Source organism: Urocampus carinirostris, chromosome 9 (assembly GCF_059441175.1).
Source record: "Urocampus carinirostris isolate Australia breed hairy pipefish chromosome 9, RoL_Ucar_1.0, whole genome shotgun sequence".
Lineage (NCBI taxonomy): Eukaryota > Metazoa > Chordata > Actinopteri > Syngnathiformes > Syngnathidae > Urocampus > Urocampus carinirostris.
Window position 1 is genome coordinate 25593725 of NC_142357.1, and position 20984 is coordinate 25614708.

The 20984-nt window shown below is 39.2% G+C and overlaps 1 protein-coding gene across 1 annotated transcript in view; it reads right to left on the minus strand.

Moving 5' to 3' along the window:
• Positions 1-12725: 12725 nt before the first annotated feature.
• LOC148359911 (BTB/POZ domain-containing protein KCTD12-like) overlaps positions 12726-20984 on the minus strand; it is a 46312-nt gene continuing 38053 nt past the window's right edge. The window contains exon 2 of the mRNA XM_088343348.1: positions 12726-13605. Within this exon, the coding sequence (XP_088199474.1) occupies positions 12959-13605 (647 nt within the window). The 3' untranslated portion in view covers positions 12726-12958. The remainder of the gene's footprint in view (positions 13606-20984) is intronic.

Below are 20984 nucleotides of genomic sequence, written 5' to 3' on the forward strand. Positions count from 1 at the left end.
CAAAAAGCAGAGCAAACCACAGGCGAACGCGGCACCGCTTGCAAAGAAACAGATGATTCCAGAAATTCAGTTATGTCAAATGCACTCATCAATTCAGACTATGGTATCAATCATAAATCTCTGCGTTCCACTCCAGACATGCCGGTAATTGTAAAACATGGCAGTTCAGGAAATAATTTTGTATCTAGTTTCCAAGAGAAATGTGATTCACCATCCAGTCCTACATCAAATGTGTCTCACTGGACAACATCAATGGTTAATGTAGAATCAGAAGATTCTTTTGAGAACAGGTACGTCATGGGAAAAGAGACCACAGTTGATTGGCTTTCTACTGCAAAAGCTGCAGATGACTTTGGTGCGTATCCAATATCAACACTTGATCACCTAACTTGTGTTTGTAAACCTGTACATGTGCTGCCAAATCCAAATGATCCAACAATTAAGAAAGACAGCACTTTTGATATGTATTTTCGCCCAATTTGCCAAAACCCAAATGATTCACCAACTACTATATCAAGTGCGTTGGATTGGATTGCATCTACAGAAGAAGAAGAGGATTCTGCTACTTGGCAAAGATTTAAGAATTTTTTGGTTAGTCCAAAAACCTCTCTTGAGCTACAAACTCCAGCGGTGTCAGGAAGTGCAAAGGATGACGACACTGATTCTTACTGTACTTGCCAAGAGTACCATGATTCACCAACAAGTCCCATTCCAAATATGTTGGAGTGGAGTACATCCACCGATGGAACAGAATCCTTAGTTACTGCCAGAAACAATAGAGACGCTGGTAGAGCTGAAGAAATCATGACGGAACCAAAAATCTCCTGTGTATCAACTTCACTCAATGATTTCAGTGGTTGCCTAAAAAAGGGGCCTATGCTACCAACGTTGGACACTCCAATAATACAGAGAGCTGCTCACTCTATGGAAACTGAATTTTGTCCTACTTTTCTAAACCAAACCGAGTCAAATATAAGCCCCACATCAAGTACGGTTTTGAATTCAACTACTGGTAATTTAGAATCAGAAACTCCTTGTGAAAAAAATAAACAAATTGAAAAATCTGGGGAAATCAATGTAGACTCAAGAACTCCATCCATACAACCGCAAGATTCAAGTACCTCTACTGCAGCTGGTGGTCTCGTGTTAACTCATGTATTACAAACTCCAGGGGTTGAAGCAAGACCAAGGAATCATGATATTTATGGACGACAATTTGGTTCGACTTTAAATGAGCGGTATAATGAAACACTAAGTACCATTCAAGATATATATGATTGGATACCGTCCAATTATGTTTTGGAATCAAGAGCTGCTTCCGAAAATAACGACCGTACGAGTAGAGCCGATCAGACTGTTGCAAATTCCCATGACCCTATTTTCAGAGAACCAGCATATTTAATGACCTCCACTTCATCTACTACACCAAATGAAACGAGTGCCATTGGTGGATCGATCTGCCGAGAGCAAGATGAAGACTCATGTATAACTCCCACTCCCGATTTATTAGATCAGATCACAACCATCGGTAGTTTAGCATTAACATATTACACAGAAAGTAAAGAACTCAGTGGTCCTTCTTGTTCAGAGCAACAAACTTCGCAAAGATTTCCCACATCTCACTTGCAAGATCAGATTACGTCTACTTTAGAGTCAGCAGCTACTCTTGAAAGCATGGATGTTATAAGAAATCGTACCCAGGATTCGAATCCCTGTGCTAAATCGATAAACAGTGAAAATAATATGACTGAAGATTTAAAACCCATGCAAGCAATTTCAGATCTCGAAGTAGTAAAAACGGAGAGTCATGGTTTGGAAGAACTTTCAGATCAAATTTGCAATGTACAACATTCTTTATCAACTTGGGTCAAATCAAGTGGGCCTGGTGAGATCAGTGACCACATTGGAGAGAAAGTACTTAGTCTATTCCCAAATCCAATTCAGCCATCCATAGCAGCTGTACCAACAGAGAATTATACTTTGGCAGTAGCTACTTTCGATGAACATTTTACTGTAGCAGATACCTTTTCAAGTACACGCAATGGGATTAATTTGATTGACACTGTACAAATGCAAAATATACAACCAATTCCCAGAGTTTCACGTTTAGCTGACATAGCCAGAAAAGCTCTGGTGAAAGTTAAAAACCCTTGTTTTAAAGTTTTACAGGATTTAACATTTACCACTCCCAATGTGGTCAAAATGACAAATACAAGCACGGTAGAGGAATCTTTAACTGTACCACAATATCCAATGGCTGGTTGTAGTACCCAAAACCAGCATGATTCAATAATGAGGTCACTATCAATTTTGCCACATGAATTCAATCCCAGCGATCATTCTGAATCTCAAATTTTAAGCACCTTCCAAGGGTTAGATGAGCCAACAGGCAAGAATTCCCAGGTTTGGAGCAATGTTAATATGCCAAATGCATTGAAGGATTCTGAATATTCCAACATGGAAGAAGCGCAACGTGTCTCATGTAATCTCATGCAAACTCAAGATGATAACACTGGAGAAATGATCTGTCCTTCTTTCCAAAAAGAGATCGTGAGAAACGATGGACCAGAATTTGCAACTGTTTCACTAAATTCAATTGTTCAGGGCACAGTAGCCCTACGGGGAGAAAAAGACACGGGGTCAGTGAGTAGAGGACCTTTTTCCAAAAATTCCCATAATTCAAACGACTACCAACTCTCAGAAGAACTCTCTAATACTAATAGGTTACAAGCTACATACCAAACAAATGATATTTCAGTTTTTGAGAAGGCTAAAGATGAAAACCTGGGACGAATGTCATCTAGTAGCTTTGAAGATGCTCAGGACATTAGAAATATGTTACATGAAATCAATTTAAGTGAAATGCTAAGAGCTGGATCAACGCAGACAACCCTGGACAGTGAATCAGCTGCAGTGATGTGTGAAGATAGTATGTCATTAGAAATACAGTCTGGTTTGCAAGTGCAAGAAAAATCTGAGTCATTCACCAACACCTGCAGTGCTCACGAGAAGGGAAAAGTCACAGATGGATTCAAATATGCAGCTGTTTCACCCTGTCGGTGTGTTGAAGATGAAGAACAAGGCACTGTGAGAGGAATTATTGGACCTTGTTCCATGGACTCTCAAAACTCATATGGATGTCAAACTCTTGATGCAGTTTCTCATGTAACTCGGGAAGAACAGTTGCCTCCTACTTCTCATAATCTATACAATTCAACCTGGCTTAACCCTGAAGAAGTGGATGAGAACAAATCAAATAAGAGGATAGAAGTTATGCAAGCCTATGGAAGCATTCAACACATGGAAGACAACTCTGGAGATGATGAGCAGGTTAGAATACCTGGAGCATATGCCGCCAATGAGCCACCAATGAGTCCTAATAATTTGCCCGATCCAAATACACTTTGGCAGACATTTAAGGTACGGACGCAAACAAGCCAAGAGATCCCATGCTTTGAGTTATTGGCTGAAAACACCGATGTGGTCAAAGAACCTTCGGCCCATAATGCACAAGAGCTCCGTGATTTCAAATTTCATGAAATCAATCCCAACGATGATTTAGAAGTTAAATTACTGAAGCTGTCGACCAGCGTTCCATCTCCTGCAATAATGGATACAGAAGACACTACTTTGGAAGCGTTTTCTAATTCTCTGCGAGAACATGATTTAGAAACCTGGATAACAGAAAACATTCTTAATGAGATCCCAGGGCAAGACAATTTTGAATCTGTGGCTATTACCCCAGAAGTAAATCCTGATACCTCAAAAAGTTGTCTTTCTAACAGTGATGAAACTTATTTGGAAACTGCAACTTTGCTCCCAGTTCAAGAAGTTCCCTCTCTTTCAAGGCTATCTAAGTATGGCACGTTTCAAGAGTTATCTCCAGAGGTGCGTGACTCAACAACTCTCTACAAACCAACCACACTTTCTGAGACCTGTAACACTGACAGTTTTAATAAGAATCAAAACAAAGAAAGAGCCAAGTATACTGCAAGCTTTGGGGTTTTTCCGAGATCTCACGAGGAAGTGGAAGACATCTCTCCTCTTAATTCACAAGAGCTGCATGACTTAACAAACTCATTTCACGAGATTGATTCCAATAATGACTTAAAAGAACAATTTATTAAACTATGGAGCGATGGTCCAGGATTTGCAACAATGAATAAAGAGGATGCTGGTTCTAGTTTTAATGTCCGTGGACTACGAGATTATGAAACCTGGACTACACGCCGTGAACTTGATGAGATCACAGCCAAAGATGGATTTGATTCTGCATTTTTTTTACCACACTCAAATACTGAAAACATGGATTGTGGACTTTCCATCAAATATGCCAACTTGTCAGAGGAGAGCTCAGTGAACTCACAAGAGCCAAGTGACTCCGCAACTTCCAATACATCAAGTGCCCTTTCTGAAACCTTTAGTACAGACGGTTATGATAATCATAGCTCAGGCTTCCATTTTTTGCCTAAATTTGATGCATTACAAGAATTGTGCCCTCTTGATTCCCAAGAGCTTAATGATTTAACGAGCTCCTTTCATGCGCTTAACTCCAATTCCAACAATGATTTTGAAGAGGAATTTATGAAACTCTGGAATGAAGTTCCCCGCAGTGTAACAATGGTCGACGAGGATGTCAATTCAGAAAATGTTTATAATCGTCCTTTACAAGAACTGCATAATTCCCAAATCTGGGTTCCAACACGTGTACTTCCACCTGGAGCTTTTTTACCAAATACACGTTCTGGATACATGGAAAGTGGATTTTTGAATAGCACTTCTTCTGATGGCTTGGAAACTGCCTACACGTTGCCAATACAAGATGGTCCCTCAATTTCACAATCATCTATGTGCCATCACGATGGCACATTCAATGAACTGTCTCCGGGAATGTATCGGGAGCCGCATTGCTCAACAATGTTCAACATACCAAAGACATTTCACGATACCAATTTCGGAACTGGATTCACTCAACAAACTCCATATTTTCCATGGTTTGCAGAAATGGATAGAGACGGTCACGCTCCAGAATTACTTTCTGGTTTTCCTTACCCGGAACAATACCAGTCAGATGTCTGGTCTACGCCAGTCCCTGTTGAGAACAACCCTGCAGTTTTTTGCCCAAGTGCAAACGTTGAATGCACGGAAGCAACAACTAATTACGACCACCCTGCAGTAACTAGTGGACCTTCTATTTCAGATGTCTCTCAAACTCCAAATACCCTTTGTGAGACACATCCGACCAATTTAAAACCTGCACATTTGGTATCACCACCTCAGGATAGTCAATGATTTACAAATTGGTTACGTGGCAGTTTGGAAGAAAAATTCTCAATTTCCAAATTTCCACTTTTGAACAAGTGTCAATCAATCAAGCCTTTCAAGAGAAACTTAAGTCATCAAATGTGTCTCGTGCATTTCAGTAATGAATGGCCAACTAAATTCTTAAACATTTTCTTTTTGACTCACAAGAACTATCAAGAAGAAGGAACATTTTCAGACCACACAGAAGCTCAAAAGTCAAGCAATTACTAAACGAAAGGAAGCCATGTTTGGAAAGGATGATCGATGGGTTGATTGCAGGAGTTCCAGATGTTTCTCCACTTGATAGAGATGATAACCATTTGGAAAGGTGGTTTACCAATTTTTCACTAGAAGCCCTTCCAAGAGTTGAACACTTGTGCATTTACTTCAGGAGAGTACCAGGATTCAACAAATCCACAAGCCCACAATGGCGAGTCCACATTATGCACCAATATACCTATTGTTCAGAAGTTGCAGATTGGATATGAGCATTTAATTGCCCACAAACGTCAAATAAAGGGGACTACTTGATGAAATTGAAACTGAAAAATATTCTTAAAACAATTCCAAACACACCCTGACGTTGAAGCCTTTGAAAGAATGGTTGTGAGACATTGACATGAGCCACTTTTAGAACTGAGGTTGAACCAAGGGATTTCCTAAATACATTTTAATGGCCCCAACTAGTCAGTGTTTTGATTCATTGTTCTAGAACAGGGGTGGCTCACCCGGTCCTGGAGAGCCGCACATCCTGCATGTTTTGGAGGTTTCTCTGCTCCAACACAGGTGACGCCAATTTTCAGCTTATTAGTTTTGGAGAGAACGTTGTTGGGCGTTTCCCCAAAATATACGCAGAGAGTAGCTATGGCAGAAAGGGAACACTCTTTATTGCATTCGGGACACGTTCAAAGTTCCAGACGTTTATAGTATTCTCGAATAAAGTTAAGATATCTTGTGAAGGTCGTTCGCCGGCCCCCTCAGCATATCAGCTTGTGACCTCTTGCAACGTCATCCCACGACCTTCACCAGATGCCTATATACTTATCATTAGTTATTGTCCACTTTCCACAACAGTAGCAGGCTTTGTGAGAGTTTGATAACGATCAAGGTGATTGGAATCACCTGTATTGGAGCAGAGAAACCTCCAAAACATGCAGGACATGCGGCTCTCTAGGACCTGGATAGCCACCCATGTTCTAGAACTTGATTTAAAAGGAAAAGTTTAACAAACCAAAAAAAAAGCCCTGTTTTGGACTAACAGAAACCATTCAACATATTGTTAAAAATCCTGCGGTCTTACCTTCACAGTAAATTTGACTCAAACATTTTAATACCAGTTAATAAGAGATACCTGTCCTTTTAACATATATGTCCCTCTGTATTTGATAAGTTTTTTTCTTTATCATTACAAATTGTATACGTTGTATAACAATTTTTGTACGGACATTTTTCAGCCATGATAGGAAAGTACAGTATAGCAAGACAATGGAAACTGATACTCTTATACCTTGCTTGAGAAATTGTGACAGTTTCTGTTAGAGAAAGCATCTGCAAAACCCTTCACTCCTACGTATACAAGCAACAATAGATTTACTGCAAGTGGGGAAAGAAATGAGAAAGATGCTGGAAAAATTGTGTTCATATATGGTAAAGAAAATAAAACTGTTTAGGCAAATTATCTTTGTTTTTATTTTACATTGTGATTAATTAGCTGTCGGTTGTGTTTCTAAGGTTTATTATCGCTTCATAAGGGGAATTGCGTGATTATGGGACTAATTGATGAAGTTGACAGGGATGCTAACCAATTTCCCCTCTAAGCTGCGCGCGTGCGCAATCGCGCACTTCCCGCACATTCTCAACGCAAAAGAAAATCTATCCAGCGCAATGTTCCCTCTAAGCTTCGTGTATGTGCAATTGCGCACTACCCAGAGCTTTTCCGCGCACAAGAAAATCTAGCCAGCTCACAAAAATCAGGGCTCGAAATAGCTAATTAAGAAGCGAATTAAGTCAAAGTTACAGTGCATGAAGGTAAAAATGCAAGGGTTCCCCTGACGTTGTGTTCTAAATGTGGTATTTGGAAGTCAAGGTCGAAGTAGAACGAAGTTGAGTAAAGTCAGTAGAGTTTTTTGAAAACCGGCTTCCTCGGCTCGGCTCACTAAAAGGAACCGGCTCTTTCGGGTTCTAAACGGCTCTTAAGGTTGTTTTTGCTTCTTTCATCCCTATATGACCAAATATTATGTAAGATTATGCACAAAATAACTTAAAGGAAGGGGGAATAGAAGAAAAAAGAAAAAAATACCAAAATGAAAATAGTAAAAGGTGAGGAAATAAAGAAACAAAAGGAAAAGAAAAAAAGAAGGAAAAATTCTGAAAAAAGCCAGAAAAAAAGAAACGAAAGAAACAAAGGGAAAAAAGTAAATAGAGAACAAAAAGAAAAGGTAACAGCTAGTAAAAAATGAACACAATGAGATTTTTTTAAAGGAATTAAAAAAAAAGAGGGAAAAAGAAGAAAAAGTTTGTGTTGCATTCAGCTAATTTTCCAATTATACCAAGTCAATCTTGTTGCCAACATTGTACTTCCACAGTTCTGTATCGTGCAACCAACTAAATAAACCCCCCAAAATGTTACTATTATACGACAAAAGATACCAGGAAAAAAAAGAAATGGAAATCTTGTGGAAGAATTGTTGTAAAAACAAATGACGTTTGTTGGCCGTACAACCTTTGCAATAATACATTAGTCAATTCATTCAAAAGTGAATTTATTTTTTTGCATTGCCGGAAACTCAGCAAAATGTGACGTGATGTCAAGTTTTGGACATGTTTGATAATGACTTAGTTGCCACACTTGGGATTGCTGTTGCTCACTGTTGTTTCAAGCGTTCCTCAGCGACTTTGTGTGAACGCTCAGACCCGTGGAAAATTACAGGGAACATTGATGTTAACACATAAATGCAATAGTGTTCGTCTTCCAGAGAGCCGAATTACAAAAGACCTAACTGTGTACTCTTCTGTGTCTATGCTTACTCCTGTGACATGTTCTGCTATTATAATGTGGTGCAAAGTGATCTTATAAAAACATTTGATCAAATTCAATATTTTTATATTTTCCCATGTTTTTCCCGAAGCTCTCGTTTCATAAACAGCGCTATTATTAGAGGGGAATTTTTCGGTACCTAACGGGATTACGGAATGAACACAAAGGTTCAGCGAAAACAAAAAAATCATAGACAGACAAATCCATTGATATTCTGGTTTACCAAAAACCTGAAGTAGAACTGCAGCCATTTTAAATCCAGACGTGCGGTTTTGATCTACTATTCTACTACTTACCTCGTTAATTCAAAGGATATTTTAAACATTCCCTTTGTTAGAATTCAAAAAGACTTGGGAAAAAAAATCCAATCCATGCCCCAAAGTGTAAAGGCCAACATCAAAAGATTGACGATGAAAAAAATTCGCGAGTGGAGTCCCGTCGAGAGGTCCCGGATGCAAATCAATTTTTAGCAGTATAATGCAATTACTGCCACAGTCGAGTAAAATTTAACTAAAAATATGAGACCTTGTTTTCTATCCCTTTGCATGCGTTCCAAGGACTTAGATGGAACTGGAGATTCCAGAGAGGGTGTTGGCGCATCCCGAAGATAAGAAATGCAAAAAAGGGATCTGATCAAGCAATTCTTTATTGACGTTGCCAAGTGAAAAACTTTTTAGTGATTATTTTACAACCCGATTTGGAACCAAACTGCATCACATCACGAAAGTTAAATCCAACCCAGAGGGATCATCGACTGCTTTTTAGTGACTCGAAAACCTGAGATGCTGTTAATCCCTAAATAAAACCACATATCTGTTGCACTTAAGCTCTTGAACGCCTACCGTAAATTCCGGACTATAAGCCGCTATTTTTTTCCCAAATGTTCAGCCCTGCGGCTTATTCAGTGAAGCGGCTAATTTATGGAATTTTTCTAACGGTCACCAGCGGCGCTGGAGTATAAAATGTAAGAATAAGACCAGTAGAATATGTGCGCCAAGAAAGACTGCAACCTCTAAGTTTAAGCATACATTGTAAAGTTAAGGAACATTCCGATAATAAGGAAGACGCCCTTGATGGCTATAATTATAAGGAGGAAGTTGAGGACGATATTCTGTGAATTTCACATTTACGATATGCTTAATTTCAACAGGCACGTTTGATACATTGCGAGCGTGATCCTACTAGCGTGTTGGTACCTTTCAAAGGCACGGTTTGGGATGAAAGTTATATTATTATTATTAAAGCTTTGAAAACTCTCTCGGTGTACCGTCTTTCTTCGTAAATATGTGTAACCATGTATAATATGTATTTGCCACTGTATATTTTTATAATGTATTTTAGAGATTTATTCTGTTATGTGTTCTACGGACCAATTAAAAAGAGCGGAGCAAACGCGGGCTGATGGGAATTGGGGTAAAGTGGAGTTACCGGTAAATCTGTCTGTTGTCGCAGCGGACAATAGTGGATATATATTTTTCCCACCCGTATCTTTGGAAATATACATTTTGTTTCCTTGGATTACTTTCAACGGGACCCGGTCTTTACAAGTCTGCATCATACGTTAATTACAGGTATCCTTTTCCATATATGATACCAACTGTTGTTCCAGAATTGTGCACTATCTATGTGTTTAAATCACGGAACTTACAGCCTGGACTTAAGTTAAGCGTGTGATTGTATCACAAGAAATGATGCGGGCGTGCGCGGCCTATACTAGGGTGCGCCTTGTGTAAGTACAAAACTGGCAAATCATCTTAAAAGTGGCTTATATTCAGGTGCGCTCTATAGTCCGGAATTTACGTTTATCATCAGGTGCGCTATATAGTCCGGAATTTACGGTATTTACGTGTAGACTGTATTATGAAGTCCTCCACCCCTGTAGGAATGATGGGTTTTTAGACCGGAGCATTGTTGATGCACAAGCAGACACAGGCAGAAAGGGGGCGGGCCAATCAGAACACAGAATACGTGCACGATCGAAATCTGCGAAGTAGCAAAATCGCAGAAAGTAAAACAGGATGCAGCGAGGATCACTGTGTTCGTATTTTACGAATGGAATTTTAATCAGAATGATGTTTTTCCATTGGCTGAATCAAAAACTGCAAATGTTAGATATCACTACCCAGATGTCTATGGAATACAAAGCAAACAAATAGAGAAAGGAGAACGCGTCTCGGGAAATGCAAATGAAATTAACGTGACACGGCGGAAGGAAGAGGCAGCTTTCGAACACGAAGGAACACACCTGCGAAGGCGGACCGGAGCCCGGCTCACACGGTTATGTCATTATTATTCCCCAGTAAGAAGCCATTTTGGCTTCGCGGTACACTGCACTCTCCGGGTGAACGCACCCCAGCCGGAAGATAATGCAATCACCGAAATGACGGAGTTGTTTAATCGCGAGCGGGGGCCGCATTAAAAAAAAAAAAAGGCTTTTACGCGGCGGACGAGACGGTTTCGACATTTCGGATGATTATCGACGGGAATCTCGGCGTTGCAAAAAGAACATACTTTTTATCGCTTTATCCTGCAGGCAGAGCCGGGGCCCAAGGCATAAGCGAGAAGCGGCTGCTTAGGAGCTTGCAACCACTATTGGGCCCCAAAAAATGGTTAACTTTTTGGGTGCCAAAATTGTCACTTTGTGTGTCCACTCAAAAATACTTCTATTCAACAAAAATACTACACAATAACTACAAAACTAAATATCAAATTTAGTGCTCATAAACAGGGACCTCCTACAGTATATTGTTTTGCTTTCATTCTCAAAATAGAAAATAGTATAGAATTACTACAAAAATACTACTACAGTAATACTATATTACAAAATACTACTACAGAAATATTTAATCCAAAAATACTACTAACAGACAACTACAGTAATGTTACAAAAATACTAAAGAAATATGACAAATATACTACTATGGAGGCAGCACGGCGGCGCAGTGGTTAGCGCGTGTGCGGCACAGTTCTGAGGTCGTGGGAACCTCCTGCGTGGGTTCAAATCTAGCTACCGGCCTTACTGTGCGGAGTTTGTATGTTCTCCCCGTGCTTGCGTGGGTTTCCTCCGGGCACTCCGGTTTCCTCCCACATTCCAAAGACATGCATTTCAGGTGGATTGGCCGGTCCAAATTGTCCCTAGGTGTGAATGAGCGAGTGAGTTGTCTGTCCCTGTGTGCCCTGCGATTGGCTGGCAACCAGTTCAGGGTGTCCCCTGCCCACTGCCTGATGATTGCTGGGATGGGCTCCAGCACCCCCGCGACCCTACTGAGGATAAGCGGTGCAGCTAATGAGATGAGATGAGATACTACTATGGAAACACTACCAAAAATCTACAAAAATACTACAAAAATACTGCTTTGGAGATACATCAATTATACTTCTCCTGAAATACTAAACCAATACATAATGAGTGAGTACAGTAGAGGTCGAAACTAGATGAATATTTTCCTTTAACATTTGTGTTTTTTATTTTTTGAATATTTTTCATACATACAGCATGGTCTAAGACTTCTTGCGAGTAAGGGATTTACAAAAAAACTTGAGTTGACTTGTAATTATTTGATTTATTATTATTTTTAGATTATAATTCACGCGTTTGTTACCTCCCGTCTCGAAGTCCAGAATCAAGAATCTTCAGCTGGTACAAAATGCAGCGAGGCTTTTAACTAGGACAAAAAAGTCCGATCACATCACGGCTAACCTGCATTGGCTCCCTGTTAGCCTAACATGTGATTTCAAGGTTCTCTTAGTATTGTACAAAATCATACATGGACTTGCTCCCTCATATCTTTCAGATCTGATTTCCCCCTATGTTCCGGTCCGAAGCCTTCGTTCTGAGAGCGCCGGTCTCCTGGTGATCCCAAGAGCCAAGAAGTGTTCCACTGGTTCGAGAGCGTTCTCCAGGCGGGTACCGGTGCTGTGGAATGCTCTATCCCCTGAGATCCGTTCTCCAACCTCAGTGGAAATGTTTAAATCTAAGCTTAAAACACACTTCTACTCTATAGCATATGAATAACCTATAATTTTCTTGGACAATATCTGTGTATTATTTGTGATTGTAACATCCTTTGCTGTCTGGTAATCCTGAAAGGGGAATGCCACATGTGCGGTCCCTTCTCAAGGTTTCTTCATTTTCCTCATGTTGAGGTTTTTGAGTTTTTCCTTGCCCTCATGTTGGTTCCAGGTCAGGGGATGGTGTAATAATAATCTGAAAAAATAGTCTGTGTAATAACCTGTGAAGCCCTTTGAGACTCTTTGTGATTAAGGGCTATACAAATAAAAATGACTTGACTTGACTTGTTTCAGACGTAGTTCCACTGAAGGCCAAGGTGTGAAATGCAGGGCCTGCCACTGATTATGGCGATTGAGAAAAAAAATCTTTGAATCAGTGCTTTAATATTTATTGATAACAGATGAAGACAAGCAGATATCACTAAGAACCAAGAAGGAAATTAAAATCGTACGTCTTGCTAACATGCGAGCTAGCTCTGCGAATCGGTGTACCGCCTTGCTGAAATGGGCTTGCGAGAGAGTGTTACCACAAAGCGGATACGAGCACCATGAAAAAAAAACACAGTTTCTACGAATCGGCGATACAAAAAACGGGACGAGAGCGTCCTACGCGTTGTACTTCTTGAGCAAGTCACTTTGCCAGTGCCTCTTGCGATCGGGAAACACTTTGGGCACGCGGATCTTTCTGAAGTCATCGATGCATTTCTTCAGGTCCTCCTCTAGCATCTTCCTCTCCTCCTCTTCCTCACTTACCAAGGTAGGGGGCCCCCCGTTCTCCCGGGGGAAAACCCGGGGCAGCGTCTTCAGGTGGAGTTCGCCAGGGCGTCGGGGAGTCTTAGGGGAGGACGTGGATGTAGGTGGGCTGGGTGTAGGTGAAGGTTTAGGGGAGAGTGGCGGCGTCTCTGTCGAAACGACAGGGGGCGGAGGAGGGAGCTCGGGGGGGATCTCGGGGCTTCCCGGGGGAAGCGACGGAGGAGAAGGAAGTTCGGGGGAGAGGGGAGGAGGAGGGGGAGGAGGAGAGTTAAAAGGTCGGGGTTGGGGTACGTCCGGAATTGGGACGATGCTGCTTTCCGGGAGGCTTCGGGTTCGAATGTTGACGGTGACGGCGTCGTGGGCGGGGTGGGTGCCGGCTTCGGCTTCTGTTTCGGCCTCGATTTTGGCCTCGGTTTCGGCTTTGATTTCAGACGGGGCCGCTTCAGGGAGAGGGCGGAAATCTGAAGTTGTCTTGGCCTTGGGGAGCACTGTTGAGCCGCCTGGTGGGAAAGAAATATAGTTTACTTCAAAATAGAAAGCTCATTTGGGGACATCTCTGTTGTTTTTCTTTTTGCATCATAAAGTCTGCCATTGGCATGTTTATGGTGCAAAGCAATCAAAGTTTGACTTGATCTGAAGCAATGAAGCTGACTTTATAGGACAGCGTTTTCTCCCTGCATAAATAACATTTAAAAAAAAAATCAATTTACTTAAAACGAGGCTCACCTACAGGTAGCTGACATCGTTTTCGACCTTCTTGCTGCTATGGGTACCCCCCGAAAACCCAAAACCTTGTGAAAGGCTGGGGGGAAAAATGGTGCATTTGTCATCTGGAATCTCAAGAAAGAAAAAACACTACAGAGACTCAAAGTGACCAAAAAGCACAATTTTTCTTTTCATTTTTTTGCCCAATCCATTTACAAGATACCCATAGTCAAAATTTGTTAGATATGCCAGCTTCCTCTAGGTGAGCTTGATGTTACGTAACATAAATTTAAAGAAATTTGACCTATAAGTTTTTTGTTTTTTTTAAATCACGTTTATATGCTAGTTAATGTATATTTTGCTTATTACTTAAAGCAATATTTTTTTTTAATTGTTTTTTTTTCTTACTAGTCACAGGCCATAAATAAAACACAATACCCCTTAACAGGATTTTGTAAACTCAGGAGAAATGTATTTTAAAATAAAAATAAAATTCAATAAGCAATCACCAAAAATAATTAAGTAAGGAAAGATAATTACATACAGATGAAAAATAACTAAATGGAAAGATTTAAAGATAATATAAACTAAAACATAAACTAAAACAAATACAAATAGAAAATAAACAAATACAAAAATAAATAAAAATAAAAACTGAAAATAAAGAAAATGACATATAAAAAAAGAATTTGGTACAAAATACAAAATGAGGTGAACAAATTGTAAATGAAAATAAACGAAAATGCCCAAAATAGTTACCACAATAAATCAGAAATAAATCATGAATAAAGAAATACATGAATACATAGAAAAAATAAATCCAAAATAGTTACAAAATAGAAGATCCATAAATACAAAACACAAAATAAAAAAGAAAACAAATAGAAAATAGTCAAGTCATGTCAATTCATGTTTATTTATATAGCCCTAAATCACGAGGAGTCTCATAGAACTGTACAGACTATTGCAAACTACAGACTATCATTACACCATCTCCTGATCTAAAACCAACATGAGGACAAGGTAAAACTCAAAACAAAAGAAAAGAGTTACTAAAGAACGAATTAGTAAAAAATAGGAAAAAATACAAAATAAATACACAAAAAAAACAGAATCAATACAAAATATAAAATCAATGAATGAATCAATTCAAAAACTAAATTAATGCACTAATAAAATAAACAAAGGAACAAACAAAGGAAAACTTTTTGAATGAATATAAATAAATGTGCTTGAAAAATGGATGGAAAAAAAATAGAAAAGTGACAAAAATAAAATTCATTGCTACGCAGATGACACTGAACTATATCTTCTAATGGAGGAATCTGCCACATTAAACTGTGGAAATTTGGAGGCCTGCCTCACTGAGATAAAATAACGGATGTCACTCAACTTCTTGCGCCTTAACTCTGAAAAGACCGATATGTTAGTTATTGGTCCAACTAAATGCCATGACTTGTTCTCAAAAACTGCTCTGAACATTGATAAATTTAATATCACCCAGAGTGACTCAGTCAAAAATGTAGGTATCACATTTGACCCCGATCCATCCTTCTAAACACACGTTAAGAATATTACTAGAACAGCTTTTTTCCATCTTCTCAACATTGCTAAAATTCGTCCTTTGCTGTCTCAGTCGGATGCGAAGATTATAATTCATGTGTTTGTCACCTCCCGTCTCGATTACTGTAATGCACTACTCTCCGGTCTCCCGAAGTCCAAAATCAAGAGCCTTAAGCTGGTACAAAATGCTGCTGCGAGGCTTTTAACTAAGACAAGAATGTTTGATGACACAGATTTTAGCTAACCTGCATTGGCTCCCTGTTAACTTAAGATGTGATTTGAAGGTTCTGTTGGTAGCATACAAAATCATGCATGGACTTGCTCCCTCATATTTTCAGATTTAATTCCCCCTATGTTCCAGTCCGGAGCCTTCGCTCTGAAAATACTGGTCTACTAGTGATCCCAAAAGCCAAGAAGAGAACCGCTAGTTGGAGAACGTTCTCCATTCAGGCCTTGGTGCTAAGGAATACTCTGCCCTCTGAGATTCAATCTGCAACCCGAGTGGAACTGTTGAAATCTAGGCTTAACACACACTTCTATTCTATAGTTTATAAATGACCTATATTTTGTGTTGTTATTGCAACATCCATTGCAGCCTGGTCATCCTGGAAGGGGGATTACCTCATGTGTGGTCCCTTCTCAAGGTTTCTTCATTTTTCTCATGTTGAGGTTTTTGAGTTTTTCCTTGCCCTCATGTAGGTTTTAGATCATGGGATAGTCTGTAGTTTGCAATAATGTCTGTGGTCTGTGCAGCCCTTGTGATTAAGGGCTATACAAATAAACATGACTTGATATAGAAATAAGAAAAGCACAAACAGAAAAAAAAACGTTTTATATTGGTAATAGTTCGCTTGTTCAACAGAACCCACTTATCAAATCCCTTTTCCCTCTTTTAAAAGGAGTTCAATTTGTGTGCGGTCCGATATAAAAACACATTTGAGCTCTGAAAAATCCAAGTATCAGCAATTATGATTTGCCTCGGTTTTCATTAAAACGCTGTATCGAAAATAAGATCGTTGCTACGATAACACTGTAGAAGAAACTACAACAAGGGGAGATAATCACTGAAATTACGTCTCCGTCATGCAAGATTATAGATAATGAATGTGTTTTGCCCTATGCCGAGTCAAACAATAACACCATAATAGCACTTATTGTTTGCTTTGCCCAATAGAGAAAGTACATCATGCAGATAAAAAATAAAAGGGATGCTTTGTCTCTTAGTAAAAGAAGGAGGGGGGGAAGAAGAGACAGGAAAATCACTCACGGGGGGAGAAAAAAAATGAAACAAGACAAAGAGAATGGAGGACGACTGTCGTTCTGTGTGTGCAAGCTATTCAACGAAGAGGTGAAAGAATCTCTCGCGCAAGCCGAGTGAGACATTTTTCATGAGAGGAACATTTGTCAATTCTGTGTGAATGCTTGCACGTCAGCTTAAAACATTCTCGAGATAACTCTGAACATGCCCGTCCCGTGGAAATACCAAATAGGTCCGAACAAGGAAATTGAATGTCGCTTGGTGTGTTTTGTCAATAGTGAAGGCAACACACCAAATTTTGGGAGCTATGCCCTGCCATATTTTGATATATTACTGTACTCTGGATTTCAAACTCGTAGGAGATCTTCTTCTCTATTTCTGTCCAATCCGGTTTCTTTTTTTTTTCCTGGCCCGGTGTCTTGAAAAACAATTTGGAGAGATGAAAAGACCAAAATTCTGCATATTTTAAACATAAATTCTGTTCAAACATAAATTTTCCTTTAGTTTCTTGTGCCTGTATTAGCCATACCCCCGTCGCCACACACTGCCTACCATTTTCTATTGGTGACACACAACCAAATATCCACCAATAAGCATCCATCCATGCATCCATCCATTATCTGCAACGCTTATCCTCAGTAGGGTCGCGAGGGTTAGGCAGTGTCTGTATACTGTATCACCAGCGCGCTAAGAACTTTGACATTTTTATTGTTTAATATCTCCTGCATCCATTCAATATGGTTGGTGTAAAGTGTAAAGAAGATGCGAGCCGTTTCTTTTGAAATGAAAGTGGAATAAGAAAGCTTGATGCGGTTGAGAAATTGGTCGGGATGCTCCATTTTGGCTACTTTTTACCACGAAGGAGGAAGTTGCCTAACTGTTGAAGCTCATCTTCCAAAAGTAAGTTAAACTACACTTTATTTATCTTTAGAGAGCACAATATTTTATGAAATGTTAATGTTTTAGTACAAAACAATGCAGATTACGTATACAAGCCTTAAACAAGTGCCAAGTCTAATCTCATTGTAAACAATGTTCACTATGGGGTTATCAATAACGGTAAAGACAAAAGTAATCGTAATTCCTAAAACAGGGGGCCTAGCCACTTCCCAAACATTTATGTAAAATTAATTCATAACAAAACAAGTAGTTTCGGAAATGAATTGATAATGGATTTTATAGTGGTCGTTATTTAGATTTCGACAAAAAAAAAATGACCTTGTGGATCCAGGATATTGCACGAACTGAAAAGTATTAAAGTGAATTTGGTACACAGGTATTGACATCATGAAATATAGGTCATTCATAAGCTATAGAATAGAAGTGTGTATTGAGCCTAGATTCAAACAGTTTCACTGAGGTTGCAGATAGAATCACAAAGCATTCCACAACATGTGACAAACATATCGATTACGTGCAGCCATGCGTATATGTATATTTATCCAGAACAACCAAACTACTTCCCACAATGCTGTTAACTTCATTCAGTTCAAAATCATCAAATTACTTCCCACATTGCCCTTATCGTCATTCAATTCAGAATCTCGTGGAACAAGCAAAGTTGTTTATAATGGCAGATTTTTCTTATTTTAAACATTTTTCTCTCATTTTTTGAAAAATTAGAAATAAAATAACATGTCATTTAATTTATTAAAATTAGATATTGACTGTGAATGATTTGTGGCTTTTTTTTTACCAAAGATGCCATTTAACATTTTTTAAACTAATAAAATAATAATTTACTGACTAATGTTTTGAGCCAAGCGTTTAAATTTTTTCCAGTGTAAAATTTTCAAGTTGATTTTCCCTTTTACTTTATCCCGCTTGAACGCATGAGTTAGTATCGCTTCATGAAACAAGCTTTGCATACACACTGTCAACATTTCTGGCTGGAATACAATATATTTAAATCAGATATTTTGATAGATAATATCATTTTTCCAAGTTTAAATTATTTTTCTCCCCAGTGTTTTCCCAGAAAAATAATATCCCACTGCGCTTATCACGATTCAACTGGACTGGAGGAATTTTGTGACATTTTGCAGGCATACCTTCCTGATAGCTCTCCGCAAGAACATGCTAAGCAGTAATGACAGCGCCGCATGCATGCTGTGCACACAATCACATTATATTAAAATCTTACGTCACAAGCTAGCCAAGGAAGTATAAAAAAAATCCCGTTAATCCGCCCGAGAGCTGTGCTCAGGCAAAAAAGTCACGTACTATATGCAGTGTTGGGACTAACATATTACAGAGAGACACGTTCGAAGAACGCAATTACTGTTCTCGATCACGAGCACTGTGGTATGTGACTAAAAACATTTGGTAACTCTACTTTAGCACTAGTTGATGTGTTGCTACGTTACTCTGCTATTTTATAAATCACTGTCAACTGATTATTGCATACCTGTCAACCTCCACGGCTCCATGCCCTTACAAACTGTCGTATTTTCCCTTACAAAATAATCTTACACCATACTTTTTTTTCAAACGTCTTTATTTATGCAGTTTAACATGTTAACCACAAACCTGTCCTTTTTAATTTTCTCCTTTTATACTTCATTTTTTTTTAACTTCTTTATACAAGATAATAATTCGTAATATAATGCATCAAAGCAAGTGAGCCCTTTAAGAGCTCTCTTTAATGAGTTGAGCCGAAAAGCCGGTTCTCTAAAAAGAGACGGACTTCCTTTCACTACACAACTACCACGGAATGTGCATGATGGGAAATCCCCAGGCGACAGACGCATGCGCACAGTAGCATCAAACCGCTTGCTTCGTTTGCAACGAAAAAAAACGATACCGAGATAGAGGCTACCGCGGCGAACTCGTTTCACTTGATTGATTTGCCGTCTTGCTATAGTCGTTGTATACCGGATGGTACCCACAATTGACAAATTCGCGTTTTTCCGTACAGATTTCCTTGTACGTCGTACACGTCTTAAAATGCATAATAAACGTACTTTGTACGGCAAAAACGTACAGGTTGACAGGTATGTTATTGAGTACTCTTGCTTCATTTACGTTGTCACATATTCCCCACGATCCCTGAAGGTTACTAAAGAGTCGATGCCCTCAGCCAACTTCTTTTGCCACAGAACAATCCTTACAGGGAGTAACTAAACTCCGTAATGGAAGTCACACTCACGCCTCTCACCTATAAAACCAACATGCAGGCTCCAAACGCTTTCTCCGGCACGCGCACTGCTCAGCACAAGATTTCCAGCCAAGGCCCACCCCCCCTGATCCACTCCTGAAAAGGGGGGGGCGCACTTGTTTGACTTTGTTCTCCAGAAGGCAAACGCCATGCAGCCCGGCTTGGAAGCAGAAGGTCGGTCTCTACTGCTACACCATTCATCTCAACAAACTCTTCGAACAAGATACGTTTTGAGTCCCGTGATGTAAACCAAGAAAAGATTTCACAGCAAACCTTTTTGGTGCAGGGGCAAATAATATATCATTTCTGACATACTATGAAATAATTCCCGGTCCTCTAAATAAGTTGAACGTTTTAACACCACCAAGTTCATTCATTTGTGTACCTAGATATTTTTCCTTTAGAAGGATAATTGATCATTTTCATGGACTGCAAAATCGATAATTTAATATGTTTTGGAGTAATAGCCTTACACATTAATGATACGAAAAGCCAAAATCCCAAACTATCTTTGTGTTTCATTTTGTTCTCTTTGTTCATGTGGTGATCAACTTTCTAGAAAAAGAAAACCCCATAGATCCAAGAGTGTGTGTGTCTTGACACAAGTATATAGAACTATCAAAAATATATTAAAGAATAATTCACTTAATATTGCTATGTAGCCCAATCCTTGAATCTATGAGATTGAAAAAGTTTTTCATTCTGTTTCCCTGACATAATTATCTGAAAAACAAATGTGGTGCTCCAAAAAGGAAGGACGAGAAATGAACTCGGATCTTTAGTGTAATTGGCCAATAAAGTTTTGGTTAAAATAATTAATTGACCAGCCAACTTTTCTACAGTGGTTATGTTTACCTACAAAATACACCTAATTACAGTTTTAGAGGCCCCATCTCAAGCACAGAGAGTAGTGAATTTCTCCTTATGGAGATATTCTATTCTATCGCACATACGCACATCTAAGCTGAATTTACAGCTATAAAATGAAATACTGAAATCAGGGAGTCAGTTCATCTGTGCATATTTGGTTGTGTGTCACCAGTAGCGAGTGGTAGGCAGCGCATGAAGAGAGGGGGGTGTGGCTTATACAGAAACAACAGAACAATGGAAAATCAATGAGGCAAACGTGAGCATATAATATATAGTAAAAGTGCGCTGAATTTTGGTCTTTTCATTTGTAAAATGAAGCGATTTTG